The following is a 17,714-nucleotide window of genomic DNA, read 5'->3' as shown; positions in this document are numbered from 1 at the left end:
TATTCCAGATGTGGAATGTATGATTATATAACTCCACATGTGTGACCCTTTCCCAACCTCCTGTTAGAGACCACAGAACAAGGAGAGTGTGCAGAAACACTGGGATGTACACTAATCTGAAAATAATAATACCTTTAAAAACACACAAAACACCATTAACCACCACTATCAGCCTGAACCATTGATACGAGGCAGGATGGATCCATACCGTCCGGATGTCCCAGCAGAATTCCAGACTCATCAGACCAGGCAACATTTTTACAATCTTCTATTCTCCAGTCTTAGTGAACCCGTCCGAACTGTAACAGGAGGAGGGGTATCCGGGGGTCTTCTGCTGCTGTAGCCTCAGAGTCCTGTTCCTATCTGACAGGAGGGGTACCCGGGGGGTATCCTGCTGCTCCAGCCTCAGTTTCCTGTTCCTATCTGACAGGAGGGGTACCCGGGGGGTCTTCTGCTGCTGTAGCCTCAGAGTCCTGTTCCTATCTGACAGGAGGGGTGCCGGGGGGTCTTCTGCTGCTGTAGCCCATCTGCTTCAGGTTGTGGATCAGAGATGGTCTTCTTTAACCAGTGGTTATTTGAGTTATTGTTGCCTTTCTATCATCTTGAACCAGTCTGGCCAGTCTCCTCTGACCTCTGGCCTCAACAAGGCCTTCTCTCCAGAGTCCTGCCGCTCACTCGATGCTATAGTCAGTCCAATTAAAAGCGTCCGTGAGGGTCTTAATACGGGAAGATAAACACTTTGACACGCTCAAACCATCGCTCCACTCTTTCTGTTTCGTTTGACCATTTATTGCAGGAATAAACAAGCAAAACATCCAATATATCCAGGTGCCGATAACCTTAAGTGCGATAACGATGCCACTGATGGTTAAGGATATTGCGGTGGAAAAATGTTGCAGGATTTCAGTATAAATGTGCGGTCCACAGAAGGTTTGGCCCCGCCTCTCTTTCCATACAGAACCACAGTGAGCAGGTGAGCCAGGTTCAACAACCACTAACCCCAGAGCACACCACCAATAATACGTAGAGAATACCACGTCATAAATAGAAACACATACACCTTAAAGGTGGGGTAGGTACGTTTGAGAAACCGGCTCAAGATACACTTGTTGTTATATTCCATGGAATGCTCTTAACATCCCGATAGCAATGAATATCTGAAGTGCTTTGACAAAAAATCCATTAAAATATCTCATCTGTGGAAGCTGTAGTACTGTAAAAAGCACGACCAATCATCTGAGCCGGCCCGGCTAAAATAACTGGATGGCCTACCTGCCTGTCAGCCTTCCATCTGTGCACAAACTTATCTCGTGCCCTCATTGGTCATGTGCGCGTTCGTGTGTGTTGGAGGAGGGGCTCTGTGAGGAAGTGGCAGAGTTTTTCCGGCTGTGTATTTTCAAATTCTAGCGATCTCGAGCTGGTTTCTCAAACTTACCTACACCACCTTTAAATGTGGCTCCTGGATATTACATTATGTTTAATATATTATGTTGTGTCTTTTATTCTGAAGGTTTCCTGCTCTTCCTGTTCGGGATGATCATCAACATCCACAGCGACGACATCCTGCGGAAACTACGGAGACCCGGAGAGACCGTGTACCGCATCCCCCACGGTCAGAACCAGAATCTGAATCAGAACCAGAACTTGAACCAAAACCACAATAAGAACCAGAACCAGAATCTGAATTAGAACTAAAACCAGAGTCTGAACCAGGATCAGAATCAGAACCAGTACCAGAACCAGAACCAAAACCACAATAAGAACCAGAATCAGAATGAGAGCCAGAACTAAAACCAGAACCAGGATCAGAATCAGAATCAAAATCAAAATCTGAACCAGATTCAGAACCTCCTCTCTCTGATGGTTCAGGTGTGTCTCTAACTCTGATGGTTCAGGTGTGTCTCTAACTCTGATGATTCAGGTGTGTCTCTAACTCTGATGGTTCAGGTGTGTCTCTAACTCTGATGGTTCAGGTGTGTCTCTAACTCTGATGGTTCAGGTGTGTCTCTAACTCTGTTTCCTGCCAGGTGGTCTGTTTGAGTTTGTCTCCGGCGCTAACTTCCTCGGGGAGATCCTGGAATGGATCGGGTTCGCCATCGCCGCCGGGTCCTTCCCCGCCTTCGCCTTCGCCTTCTTCACTGTCTGCTCCATTGGGCCCCGGGCCTGCCAGCACCACAGGTACTGCTTCAATACCAGCACCACAGGTACTGGTTCAATATACCAGGTACTGGTTCAATATACCAGGTACTGCTTCAATACCAGGTACTGCTTCAATACCAGGTACTGCTTCAATACCAGGTACTGCTTCAATACCAGGTACTGCTTCAATACCAGGTACTGCTTCAATACCAGGTACTGCTTCAATACCAGGTACTGCTTCAATACCAGGTACTGCTTCAATACCAGGTACTGCTTCAATACCAGGTACTGGTTTAATACCAGGTACTGCTTCAATACCAGGTACTGCTTCAATACCAGGTACTGCTTCAATACCAGGTACTGCTTCAATACCAGGTACTGGTTTAATACCAGGTACTGCTTCAATACCAGGTACTGGTTCAATACCAGGTACTGCTTCAATACCAGGTACTGGTTTAATACCAGGTACTGCTTCAAAACCAGGTACTGCTTCAATACCAGGTACTGCTTCAATACCAGGTACTGCTTCAATACCAGGTACTGCTTCAATACCAGGTACTGCTTCAAAACCAGGTACTGCTTCAATACCAGGTACTGCTTCAATACCAGGTACTGCTACAAGTACTGCTTCAATACCAGGTACTGCTCCAAGTACTGCTTCAATACCAGGTACTGGTTCAATACCAGGTACTGCTCCAAGTACTGCTTCAATACCAGGTACTGGTTTAATACCAAGTACTGCTTCAATACCAGGTACTGGTTCAATACCAGGTAATGCTTCAATACCAGGTACTGCTTCAATACCAGGTACTGGTTTAATACCAGGTACTGGTTTAATACCAGGTACTGCTTCAATACCAGGTACTGCTCCAAGTACTGCTTCAATACCAGGTACTGGTTTAATACCAGGTACTGCTTCAATACCAGGTACTGCTTCAATACCAGGTACTGGTTCAATACCAGGTACTGCTTCAATACCAGGTACTGGTTTAATACCAGGTACTGCTTCAATACCAGGTACTGCTTCAATACCAGGTACTGCTTCAATACCAGGTACTGCTTCAATACCAGGTACTGGTTTAATACCAGGTACTGCTTCAATACCAGGTACTGCTCCAAGTACTGCTTCAATACCAGGTACTGGTTTAATACCAGGTACTGCTTCAATACCAGGTACTGCTTCAATACCAGGTACTGGTTCAATACCAGGTACTGCTTCAATACCAGGTACTGGTTTAATACCAGGTACTGCTCCAAGTACTGCTTCAATACCAGGTACTGGTTTAATACCAGGTACTGCTCCAAGTACTGCTTCAATACCAGGTACTGGTTTAATACCAGGTACTGCTTCAATACCAGGTACTGCTCCAAGTACTGCTTCAATACCAGGTACTGGTTTAATACCAGGTACTGCTTCAATACCAGGTACTGCTTCAATACCAGGTACTGGTTTAATACCAGGTACTGCTTCAATACCAGGTACTGCTTCAATACCAGGTACTGCTTCAATACCAGGTACTGCTTCAATACCAGGTACTGCTTCAATACAGGTACTGCTTCAATACCAGGTACTTGCTTCAATACCAGGTACTGGTTCAATACCAGTACTGCTTCAATACCAGGTACTGGTTTAATACCAGGTACTGCTTCAATACCAGGGTACTGCTCCAAGTACTGCTTCAATACCAGGTACTGGGTTTAATACCAGGTACTGCTTCAATACCAGGTACTGGTTTAATACCAGGTACTGCTTCAATACCAGGTACTGCTTCAATACCAGGTACTGGTTTAATACCAGGTACTGCTCCAAGTACTGCTTCAATACCAGGTACTGGTTTAATACCAGGTACTGCTTCAATACCAGGTACTGGTTTAATACCAGGTACAGGTTCAATACCAGGTACTGGTTTAATACCAGGTGCTGCTTTCAAATACCAGGTACTGTTTAATACCAGGTACTGCTTCAATACCAGGTACTGGTTTAATACTAGGTACTGCTTCAATACCAGGTACAGGTTCAATACCAGGTACTGCTTCAATAACCAGGTACTGGTTAATACCAGGTACTGCTTCAATACCAGGTACAGGTTCAATACCAGGTACAGGTTCAATACCAGGTACTGCTTCAATACCAGGTACTGGTTTAATACCAGGTACTGCTTCAATACCAGGTACTGGTTCAATACCAGGTACTGCTTCAATACCAGGTACTGCTTCAATACCAGGTACTGGTTTAATACCAGGTACTGCTTCAATACCAGGTACTGCTTCAATACCAGGTACTGCTTCAATACCAGGTACTGCTACAAGTACTGCTTCAATACCAGGTACTGCTCCAAGTACTGCTTCAATACCAGGTACTGGTTCAATACCAGGTACTGCTTCAATACCAGGTAATGCTTCAATACCAGGTACTGCTTCAATACCAGGTACTGGTTTAATACCAGGTACTGGTTTAATACCAGGTACTGCTTCAATACCAGGTACTGCTCCAAGTACTGCTTCAATACCAGGTACTGGTTTAATACCAGGTACTGCTTCAATACCAGGTACTGCTTCAATACCAGGTACTGGTTCAATACCAGGTACTGCTTCAATACCAGGTACTGGTTTAATACCAGGTACTGCTTCAATACCAGGTACTGCTTCAATACCAGGTACTGCTTCAATACCAGGTACTGGTTTAATACCAGGTACTGCTTCAATACCAGGTACTGGTTCAATACCAGGTACTGCTTCAATACCAGGTACTGGTTTAATACCAGGTACTGCTTCAAAACCAGGTACTGCTTCAATACCAGGTACTGCTTCAATACCAGGTACTGCTTCAATACCAGGTACTGCTTCAATACCAGGTACTGCTTCAAAACCAGGTACTGCTTCAATACCAGGTACTGCTTCAATACCAGGTACTGCTACAAGTACTGCTTCAATACCAGGTACTGCTCCAAGTACTGCTTCAATACCAGGTACTGGTTCAATACCAGGTACTGCTCCAAGTACTGCTTCAATACCAGGTACTGGTTTAATACCAAGTACTGCTTCAATACCAGGTACTGGTTCAATACCAGGTAATGCTTCAATACCAGGTACTGCTTCAATACCAGGTACTGGTTTAATACCAGGTACTGGTTTAATACCAGGTACTGCTTCAATACCAGGTACTGCTCCAAGTACTGCTTCAATACCAGGTACTGGTTTAATACCAGGTACTGCTTCAATACCAGGTACTGCTTCAATACCAGGTACTGGTTCAATACCAGGTACTGCTTCAATACCAGGTACTGGTTTAATACCAGGTACTGCTTCAATACCAGGTACTGCTTCAATACCAGGTACTGCTTCAATACCAGGTACTGCTTCAATACCAGGTACTGGTTTAATACCAGGTACTGCTTCAATACCAGGTACTGCTCCAAGTACTGCTTCAATACCAGGTACTGGTTTAATACCAGGTACTGCTTCAATACCAGGTACTGCTTCAATACCAGGTACTGGTTCAATACCAGGTACTGCTTCAATACCAGGTACTGGTTTAATACCAGGTACTGCTCCAAGTACTGCTTCAATACCAGGTACTGGTTTAATACCAGGTACTGCTCCAAGTACTGCTTCAATACCAGGTACTGGTTTAATACCAGGTACTGCTTCAATACCAGGTACTGCTCCAAGTACTGCTTCAATACCAGGTACTGGTTTAATACCAGGTACTGCTTCAATACCAGGTACTGCTTCAATACCAGGTACTGGTTTAATACCAGGTACTGCTTCAATACCAGGTACTGCTTCAATACCAGGTACTGCTTCAATACCAGGTACTGCTTCAATACCAGGTACTGCTTCAATACCAGGTACTGCTTCAATACCAGGTACTGCTTCAATACCAGGTACTGGTTCAATACCAGGTACTGCTTCAATACCAGGTACTGGTTTAATACCAGGTACTGCTTCAATACCAGGTACTGCTCCAAGTACTGCTTCAATACCAGGTACTGGTTTAATACCAGGTACTGCTTCAATACCAGGTACTGGTTTAATACCAGGTACTGCTTCAATACCAGGTACTGCTTCAATACCAGGTACTGGTTTAATACCAGGTACTGCTCCAAGTACTGCTTCAATACCAGGTACTGGTTTAATACCAGGTACTGCTTCAATACCAGGTACTGGTTTAATACCAGGTACAGGTTCAATACCAGGTACTGGTTTAATACCAGGTACTGCTTCAATACCAGGTACTGGTTTAATACCAGGTACTGCTTCAATACCAGGTACTGGTTTAATACCAGGTACTGCTTCAATACCAGGTACTGGTTTAATACCAGGTACTGCTTCAATACCAGGTACTGGTTTAATACCAGGTACTGCTTCAATACCAGGTACAGGTTCAATACCAGGTACAGGTTCAATACCAGGTACTGCTTCAATACCAGGTACTGGTTTAATACCAGGTACTGCTTCAATACCAGGTACTGGTTCAATACCAGGTATGCTTCAATACCAGTACTGTTCAATACCAGGTACTGCTTCAATACCAGGGTACTGCTCAATACCAGGTACTGGTTTAATACCAGTACTGCTTCAATACCAGGTACTGCTTCAATACCAGGTACTGCTTCAATACCAGGTACTGCTACAAGTACTGCTTCAATACCAGGTACTGCTCCAAGTACTGCTTCAATACCAGGTACTGGTTCAATACCAGGTACTGCTTCAATACCAGGTAATGCTTCAATACCAGGTACTGCTTCAATACCAGGTACTGGTTTAATACCAGGTACTGGTTTAATACCAGGTACTGCTTCAATACCAGGTACTGCTCCAAGTACTGCTTCAATACCAGGTACTGGTTTAATACCAGGTACTGCTTCAATACCAGGTACTGCTTCAATACCAGGTACTGGTTCAATACCAGGTACTGCTTCAATACCAGGTACTGGTTTAATACCAGGTACTGCTTCAATACCAGGTACTGCTTCAATACCAGGTACTGCTTCAATACCAGGTACTGGTTTAATACCAGGTACTGCTTCAATACCAGGTACTGCTCCAAGTACTGCTTCAATACCAGGTACTGGTTTAATACCAGGTACTGCTTCAATACCAGGTACTGCTTCAATACCAGGTACTGGTTCAATACCAGGTACTGCTTCAATACCAGGTACTGGTTTAATACCAGGTACTGCTCCAAGTACTGCTTCAATACCAGGTACTGGTTAATACCAGGTACTGCTTCAATACCAGGTACTGGTTTAATACCAGGTACAGGTTCAATACCAGGTACTGGTTTAATACCAGGTACTGCTTCAATACCAGGTACTGGTTTAATACCAGGTATGCTTCAATACCAGGTACTGGTTTAATACCAGGTACTGCTTCAATACCAGGTACTGGTTTAATACCAGGTACTGCTTCAATACCAGGTACTGGTTTAATACCAGGTACTGCTTCAATACCAGGTACAGGTTCAATACCAGGTACAGGTTCAATACCAGGTACTGCTTCAATACCAGGTACTGGTTTAATACCAGGTACTGCTTCAATACCAGGTACTGGTTCAATACCAGGTACTGCTTCAATACCAGGTACTGCTTCAATACCAGGTACTGGTTTAATACCAGGTACTGCTTCAATACCAGGTACTGCTTCAATACCAGGTACTGCTTCAATACCAGGTACTTTAAGACCAGTATGCTTCAATACCAGGTACTGGTTTAATACCATGTACTGCTTCAATACCAGGTACTGGTTTAATACCAGGTACTGGTTCAATACCAGGTACTGGTTTAATACCAGGTACTGCTTCAATACCAGGTACTGGTTTAATACCAGGTACTGCTTCAATACCAGGTACTGCTTCAATACCAGGTACTGCTTTCAATACCAGGTACTGCTTAATACCGGTACTGTTAATACCAGGTACTGGCTTTAATACCAGGTACCTGCTTCAATACCAGGTACTGCTTCAATACAGGTACATGGTTCAATACCCAGGTACTGCTTCAATACCAGGTACTGCTTCAATACCAGTACTGTTTCAATACCAGGTACTGGTTTAATACCAGGTACTGGTTTAATACCAGGTACTGCTTCAATACCAGGTACTGTTTCAATACCAGGTACTGCTTCAATACCAGGTACTAGCTTCAATACCAGGTACTGGCTTTAAATACCAGGTACTTGCTTCAATACCAGGTACTGCTTCAATACCAGGTACTGGTTTAATACCAGGTACTGCTTCAATACCAGGTACTGCTTCAATACCAGGTACTGGTTTAATACCAGGTACTGCTTCAATACCAGGTACTGCTTCAATACCAGGTACTGGTTCAATACCAGGTACTGCTTCAATACCAGGTACTGCTTCAATACCAGGTACTGGTTTAATACCAGGTACTGCTTCAATACCAGGTACTGGTTTAATACCAGGTACTGCTTCAATACCAGGTACTGCTTCAATACCAGGTACTGCTTCAATACCAGGTACTGCTTCAATACCAGGTACTGGTTTAATACCAGGTACTGCTTCAATACCAGGTACTGCTTCAATACCAGGTACTGCTTCAATACCAGGTACTGGTTTAATACCAGGTACTGCTCCAAGTACTGCTTCAATACCAGGTACTGGTTTAATACCAGGTACTGCTTCAATACCAGGTACTGCTCCAAGTACTGCTTCAATACCAGGTACTGGTTTAATACCAGGTACTGCTTCAATACCAGGTACTGCTTCAATACCAGGTACTGGTTTAATACCAGGTACTGCTTCAATACCAGGTACTGGTTCAATACCAGGTACTGCTTCAATACCAGGTACTAGTTTAATACCAGGTACTGCTCCAAGTACTGCTTCAATACCAGGTACTGGTTTAATACCAGGTACTGCTTCAATACCAGGTACTGGTTTAATACCAGGTACAGGTTCAATACCAGGTACTGGTTTAATACCAGGTACTGCTTCAATACCAGGTACTGGTTTAATACCAGGTACTGCTTCAATACCAGGTACTGGTTTAATACCAGGTACTGCTTCAATACCAGGTACTGGTTTAATACCAGGTACTGCTTCAATACCAGGTACTGGTTTAATACCAGGTACTGCTTCAATACCAGGTACAGGTTCAATACCAGGTACAGGTTCAATACCAGGTACTGCTTCAATACCAGGTACTGGTTTAATACCAGGTACTGCTTCAATACCAGGTACTGGTTCAATACCAGGTACTGCTTCAATACTAGGTACTGCTTCAATACCAGGTACTGGTTTAATACCAGGTACTGCTTCAATACCAGGTACTGCTTCAATACCAGGTACTGTAATACCAGGTACTGTAATACCAGGTACTGCTTCAATACCAGGTACTGCTTCAATACCAGGTTACTGGTTTCAATACCAGGTACTGCTTCAATACCAGGTACTTGCTTCAATACCAGGTACTGCTTCAATGACCAGGTACTGCTTCAATACCAGGTACTGGCTTTAATACCAGGTACTGCTTCATACCAGGTATGGTTTAATTACCAGGTTACTGATTCATACCAGGTACTGCTTCACTACCAGGTACTGCTTTCAATACCAGGTACTGCTTCAATACCAGGTACTGGTTTAATACAGGTACTGGTTTAATACCAGGTACTGGTTTAATACCAGGTACTGCTTCAATACCAGGTACTGCTTCAATACCAGGTACTGGTTCAATACCAGGTACTGCTTCAATACCAGGTACTGCTTCAATACCAGGTACTGGTTTAATACCAGGTACTGCTTCAATACCAGGTACTGCTTCAATACCAGGTACTGCTTCAATACCAGGTACTGGTTTAATACCAGGTACTGCTTCAATACCAGGTACTGCTTCAATACCAGGTACTGCTTCAATACCAGGTACTGCTTCAATACCAGGTACTGGTTTAATACCAGGTACTGCTTCAATACCAGGTACTGGTTTAATACCAGGTACTGCTTCAATACCAGGTACTGCTTCAATACCAGGTACTGCTTCAATACCAGGTACTGCTTCAATACCAGGTACTGGTTTAATACCAGGTACTGCTTCAATACCAGGTACTGGTTTAATACCAGGTACTGCTTCAATACCAGGTACTGCTTCAATACCAGGTACTGCTTCAATACCAGGTACTGCTTCAATACCAGGTACTGGTTTAATACCAGGTACTGCTTCAATACCAGGTACTGGTTTAATACCAGGTACTGCTTCAATACCAGGTACTGCTTCAATACCAGGTACTGGTTTAATACCAGGTACTGACTTCAATACCAGGTACTGCTTCAATACCAGGTACTGGTTTAATACAGGTACTGCTTCATACCAGGTACTGCTTCAATACCAGGTACTGGTTTAATACCAGGTACTGCTTCAATACCAGGTACTGGTTTAATACCAGGTACTGCTTCAATACCAGGTACTGCTTCAATACCAGGTACTGCTTCAATACCAGGTACTGGTTTAATACCAGGTACTGCTTCAATACCAGGTACTGGTTTAATACCAGGTACTGCTTCAATACCAGGTACTGCTTCAATACCAGGTACTGGTTTAATACCAGGTACTGCTTCAATACCAGGTACTGCTTCAATACCAGGTACTGCTTCAATACCAGGTACTGCTTCAATACCAGGTACTGCTTCAATACCAGGTACTGCTTCAATACCAGTAACACAGGTACACTTACTGGTGATATAACTGATGACTTATTGTTGTGTTTTATTTGTTTACTTGTGTATTTTGACTTATATGAATGTGTTTGTGTTTGCAGAGATTACCTGAAGAGGTTTGAGGACTACCCTCGCTGCAGGAGAGCGATCATCCCCTTCCTCCTCTGAGCTACTCATTACCTTAATGTTCATCTCCACCTCTCGTCTTCCTTCAGACTGAATCATCTATCTCTGTCTCTTCATCTCCTAATAAATAACAAAGGTGTTGTAAAACTTTATAGAAATATATATTTAAACACTGAGAACTCAAACATTTCACATTTTAATGAATCCCTTTCATTTAAATCATCTTTATTCTGTATTATCTTGTAAATATTGAACGATACGTGTGTTTCTCCTGTTGCATCTACAGCTTTAGTCTCAACAACATATAATAACTCACATGCTATACTCTTATAGATTTACCTTCTTCACTTGCTGCAATAATAAAGTGTAATATGTGACGTTTTTATTGATATTTTACATGATATTCAATACATAAAGAAACCCTGCAGACCAACTGATCCACTGATCCACTGACCAACTGACCAACTGATCCACTGACCCACTGACCCACTGACCAACTGATCCACTGACCCACTGATCCACTGATCCACTGACCAACTGACCCACTGATCCACTGACCAACTGATCCACTGATCCACTGACCCACTGACCAACTGATCCACTGACCAACTGATCCACTGACCCACTGATCCACTGACCCACTGATCCACTGACCCACTGATCCACTGACCCACTGACCCACTGATCCACTGACCAACTGATCCACTGACCAACTGATCCACTGACCAACTGATCCACTGACCCACTGATCCACTGATCCACTGACCCACTGATCCACTGACCCACTGACCCACTGATCCACTGATCAACTGATCCACTGACCAACTGATCCACTGACCCACTGATCCACTGACCAACTGATCCACTGACCAACTGATCCACTGATCCACTGACCCACTGACCAACTGATCCACTGACCAACTGATCCACTGACCCACTGATCCACTGATCCACTGACCCACTGACCAACTGATCCACTGACCAACTGACCCACTGATCCACTGACCCACTGACCAACTGATCCACTGACCAACTGATCCACTGACCCACTGATCCACTGACCCACTGACCAACTGATCCACTGACCAACTGATCCACTGACCCACTGATCCACTGACCCACTGATCCACTGATCAACTGATCCACTGACCAACTGATCCACTGATCCAGTGATCCACTGACCAACTGATCCACTGACCAACTGATCCACTGACCCACTGATCCAGTGATCCACTGACCAACTGATCCACTGACCAACTGATCCACTGATCCAGTGATCCACTGACCAACTGATCCACTGATCAACTGATCCACTGACCCACTGACAAACTGACCCACTGACCAACTGACCCACTGATCCACTGATCAACTGATCCACTGACCAACTGATCCACTGATCCACTGACCAACTGATCCACTGATCAACTGACCAACTGATCCACTGATCCATGACCAACTGATCAACTGATCCACTGATCAACTGATCCACTGATCAACTGATCCACTGATCCACTGATCAACTGATCCACTGACCAACTGATCCACTGACCCACTGATCCACTGACCCACTGATCCACTGATCCACTGACCAACTGATCAACTGATCCACTGATCCACTGACCCACTGATCCACTGACCAACTGATCCACTGACCCACTGATCCACTGATCCACTGATCCACTGACCAACTGATCCACTGACCAACTGATCCACTGACCCACTGATCCACTGACCAACTGATCCACTGATCCACTGACCAACTGATCCACTGATCCACTGACTGACTGATCCACTGATCCACTGATCCACTGACCGACTGATCAACTGATCCACTGACCAACTGATCCACTGATCCACTGACCCACTGATCCACTGACCCACTGATCCACTGACCGACTGATCCACTGACCAACTGATCCACTGATCCACTGACCAACTGATCCACTGATCCACTGACCGACTGATCCACTGACCAACTGATCCACTGATCCACTGACCAACTGACCAACTGATCCACTGATCCACTGACCGACTGATCCACTGATCCACTGACCCACTGACCAACTGACCAACTGATCCACTGATCCACTGATCCACTGATCCACTGATCAACTGATCCACTGATCCACTGACCAACTGATCCACTGATCCACTGACCAACTGATCCACTGACCCACTGATCCACTGACCCACTGACCGACTGATCCACTGACCGACTGATCCACTGATCCACTGACCGACTGATCCACTGATCCACTGACCGACTGATCCACTGACCGACTGACCGACTGATCCACTGACCCACTGATCCACTGATCCACTGACCAACTGATCCACTGATCCACTGACTGACTGATCCACTGATCCACTGACCCACTGACCAACTGATCCACTGATCCACTGACTGACTGATCCACTGATCCACTGATCCACTGATCCACTGACCAACTGACCAACTGATCCACTGATCCACTGACCGACTGATCCACTGATCCACTGACCCACTGACCAACTGACCAACTGATCCACTGATCCACTGATCCACTGATCCACTGATCCACTGATCAACTGATCCACTGATCCACTGACCAACTGATCCACTGATCCACTGACCAACTGATCCACTGACCCACTGATCCACTGACCCACTGACCGACTGATCCACTGACCGACTGATCCACTGATCCACTGACCGACTGATCCACTGATCCACTGACCGACTGATCCACTGACCGACTGACCGACTGATCCACTGACCCACTGATCCACTGATCCACTGACCGACTGATCCACTGATCCACTGACTGACTGATCCACTGATCCACTGACCGACTGATCAACTGATCCACTGACCAACTGATCCACTGATCCACTGACCCACTGATCCACTGACCCACTGATCCACTGACCGACTGATCCACTGACCAACTGATCCACTGATCCACTGACCAACTGACCAACTGATCCACTGATCCACTGACCGACTGATCCACTGATCCACTGACCCACTGACCAACTGACCAACTGATCCACTGATCCACTGATCCACTGATCCACTGATCAACTGATCCACTGACCAACTGATCCACTGATCCACTGACCAACTGATCCACTGACCCACTGATCCACTGACCCACTGACCCACTGACCGACTGATCCACTGACCGACTGATCCACTGATCCACTGACCGACTGATCCACTGATCCACTGACCGACTGATCCACTGACCGACTGACCGACTGATCCACTGACCCACTGATCCACTGACCAACTGATCCACTGATCCACTGACCGACTGATCCACTGACCGACTGATCCACTGATCCACTGACCAACTGATCCACTGACCAACTGATCCACTGATCCACTGACCAACTGATCCACTGATCCACTGACCAACTGATCCACTGATCCACTGACCAACTGACCGACTGATCCACTGACCGACTGACCGACTGATCCACTGACCAACTGATCCACTGATCCACTGACCGACTGACCGACTGATCCACTGATCCACTGACCGACTGACCGACTGATCCATTGACCGACTGATCCACTGACCGACTGACCGACTGATCCACTGACCCACTGATCCACTGACCCACTGACCGACTGATCCACTGACCCACTGATCCACTGATCCACTGATCCACTGATCAATTGATCGACTGTGTAACAGCAGGAATCTGTCTAACCTGTGAATATTTCCATCAGGATGAATCTTCCTGTTTTTAAAGGGATTTTGAATGTGTATGTTTTATGCTTATTTTATATTTCTAAAAACACCTGCTCTGCTTCTTTTGTACAAAGAGAAAAACAATGATTGTTTAGGTGCACCTATCGTGCTATTTGTAGGCATATATTATGGGTCTCAGATACAAATATATAAAAACATGTCTATGATGTGTTTTGCTCAAAATACAAACAGATCATGCATTTCAGAAATCCCTCATTTCCCTCTATTCCAGCTGTTTAGAGAAACGCGGATTTTGGGTCCTTAGCTTGAGCGGAGCTAATGCCTGATCAGAATTCTACCGGAGATAAAGTTAAATTCTGCTGTGATAAAACACCATCCTGTTCTAAATCACATCAAGGATTATCTCTGAAACAGTATGGAGCTCAAATGCTTTTTCTCTTATGGGTTTATCACAAGGTGAGTTCTTTTTTTATTTCCTGCTTTTTAAACACATGTGCTCTCCAGTACAGGTTAGCTCTGAGTGTTAGCGAGGCTAATGTATTGATTGATTGATTGATTGATTGAAAAGTTTATTAACAGCTTGTATATTGGGTACAGTACAGTACAGCTCAAAACATACAATTGTTAAGGGGATGCAGACCAGAGAAAGACTTTCGTCTTGTTTACATCAGGGTCCCCCATTTCCAATTCATCATATCATTTAAGACATATAAGACATATTTGACATACAGATGGCTTATTTACAATTTACATACAGGTGGTTTTTTACATACAGATGGCTTATTTACAATTTTCATTTTAGATTTCGTTCTAATACATCCTAACCGGACATTTAAGACATACCAAGTCTACAGATATACAGTTAGTAACAGAGTCTAAAATGCGAGTATATACATAGATGGGGGGGGGAAGCTGTCCATTGTACGACAGGTTGAGATTTGTACCATTACCGGGGCCAGTTTTGCAATGCTCTCCCCCGAAGGTGCTCTTTAAGAGAGGTTTTGAAGGTAAGTATAGTTTTACTTTCCTTTACAGTTGTGGGAAGAGCGTTCCACCTTGATGTGGCATAATTGCGAAACGTGTATTCCCCCTTTTTTGTGCCAAATCTGGGTTTTACATGATTTGTGGAGCTCCCTCTGGTGTTATGATCATGGTATTCCTTGACCTTTGGGAAGAATTTTGACATGTACAACAAACAAACAAAGATTACTTCCAAAACACGTCAGGCATTGTTTCTGATAGCAACTCTCTTTGGGTCCACCATCCGATTTGACGTCATACCGGCAGCAAATCTGTATCCGCTCGTTGTACCCCCGTTTTTAAAAGATGTGGGTACGGAGGAAAAGAGAGGGTTTTATTTTCTGACGCTGCTTGAGTTCCCCGACACACCGGGGACACATAGTGATTTAGAAAAGACATCAGAAAGTGCATTTTGCAGGATAGGTCCCCTTTAAAGTAATAGCTTTGTGCTTTTATTTTGTAGTATCTACATAAACCGGAAACAGGTACGACGTGAGGAACAACAATTATAAGAACAAATAAACAAAACTAATTAAAACACAAATGTAAATACTGTATAACATATTCAAACAAGTACTTGGAACAAACAAATCATTTTAAACACATTTTAAAACATTTATGAATCGTGGTTCCGTGCTTTTATTTTGAAGTACACAAACCGGAAACACATAAGGCGTTGGGAACGAAACAAATAATTTAAACAAAAATTTAGAAAACAAAAAACACATTCACACAAAAAAAGAACGTGGAAAATATTTCGTTTGTTTTATTATATTAATTATTTAAAAATAATATCCCACAATGGTTCCGTGCTTTTATCTTTTTTACGTAATCATTAGACAGAAACGACGTCACTTACGTAACCATTGAACAGAATTTACGTCACCACGTCACTTACGTTCAGATCCACAACAAACATGTCGGACGGTGAGTTTTTTGTTTCCATTGATGGAGTGTTTCAGAGTTTCTGTTGTATGTGTGTTTGTTTTCTGCCCGTTTCCCAGTTAGATGTCCTGTGCCAGAGGCTCGGGCTGAATCACAGGGTTCTTGTTCACTTGTTTAATGAGGTTTTATTAAGAAATCACGGAGAGCTAATGCGATGCTAAGCTAATTTACCGCCGGTTAAAAAGCAGAAACACTTTCCGTTACAAACACACGGTAATAAACAAACAGACATGTCACGTGTCTATCCTTTGGGTATCATATTTGTATTTGAAAATATGAAGTAGCTTTAATAGTGTTCTTAGTTTACTGTTATAGCAGACATCTATAGGTATTATCTCAGGATGAAGTGACTCCAGAATAAAGACCGGCTGTACATGTCACGGTCATTTGAATGATTTAGTCTTTACTGAACAAGAAGCATAATAAAAATACATCAGAAGAGAAGCTGACATATGAGGTTCATACTGTATACTGCAAGGCATTCTGGGAGTCTGAGTCTCTCACTAAAAAAGACTAAACTGTGAGACTTTTAAAAAGTTGTTCCAACGGCTTCTGTTCTCTCTCTCTCCTTTCAGATCACACAGACGCAGATCAGTCGATGGAGGGACACACTCCTGTGGGTCACACACACACACACACACACACACACACACACACACACACACACACACACACACACACACACACACACACACACAGCACCCTGTACTGTATGATATTGATATGTGTGAAACAGCTGATGACTGTGTGATATCTTGCTGCAGTCACACACTCGGGTTTCTGAAGAGAACACCAGAGTTTTAGCGACCATGAGACATATATTTACAGAGCTGGGAGACGGGGTGTCATCAGGGAAACACTGAGATACAAATGGTCAGATGATCTCATTATCAATGATCAGAAAACTCAAACATAATGAGAAAACCCGTAAGAAGTCCCAATGAATAGGTGTAAAGAAACACGGACCTTTTGAGATGGGAGGTCATTATTTTCCCCTTTTTGCTAGAAAAAGAGATCTCTTTATACGGGTGGATAAATACAAATAAATAAAGTGAAGACATGTTGTCCGTTACCAAACAAACAGCTGTTCTCAGGGTGGTTTTCTG

At 44.0% G+C, this 17,714-nt stretch overlaps 2 protein-coding genes across 2 annotated transcripts in view; both read left to right on the top strand.

Annotated features, from left to right (window-relative positions):
• The window catches only part of srd5a2a (steroid-5-alpha-reductase, alpha polypeptide 2a), a 34,002-nt gene extending 22,683 nt beyond the window's left edge, over positions 1-11,319 (top strand). Inside the window, exons 3-5 of the mRNA XM_034133025.1 lie at positions 1,511-1,612; positions 2,028-2,178; positions 10,918-11,319. Coding sequence (XP_033988916.1) covers positions 1,511-1,612; positions 2,028-2,178; positions 10,918-10,984 — 320 coding nt within the window. The 3' untranslated portion in view covers positions 10,985-11,319. The remainder of the gene's footprint in view (positions 1-1,510; positions 1,613-2,027; positions 2,179-10,917) is intronic.
• A 5,199-nt stretch (positions 11,320-16,518) lies between these two features.
• The window catches only part of dpy30 (dpy-30 histone methyltransferase complex regulatory subunit), a 2,265-nt gene continuing 1,069 nt past the window's right edge, over positions 16,519-17,714 (top strand). Inside the window, exons 1-2 of the mRNA XM_034133034.1 lie at positions 16,519-16,590; positions 17,184-17,224. Of these exons, the coding sequence (XP_033988925.1) occupies positions 16,581-16,590; positions 17,184-17,224 (51 nt within the window). The 5' untranslated portion in view covers positions 16,519-16,580. The remainder of the gene's footprint in view (positions 16,591-17,183; positions 17,225-17,714) is intronic.

The sequence above is a fragment of the Trematomus bernacchii genome, unplaced genomic scaffold, assembly GCF_902827165.1.
Source record: "Trematomus bernacchii unplaced genomic scaffold, fTreBer1.1, whole genome shotgun sequence".
Lineage (NCBI taxonomy): Eukaryota > Metazoa > Chordata > Actinopteri > Perciformes > Nototheniidae > Trematomus > Trematomus bernacchii.
Note: the sequence above shows the minus strand (reverse complement) of the source record. Positions and strands in the feature narration are given on the sequence as shown.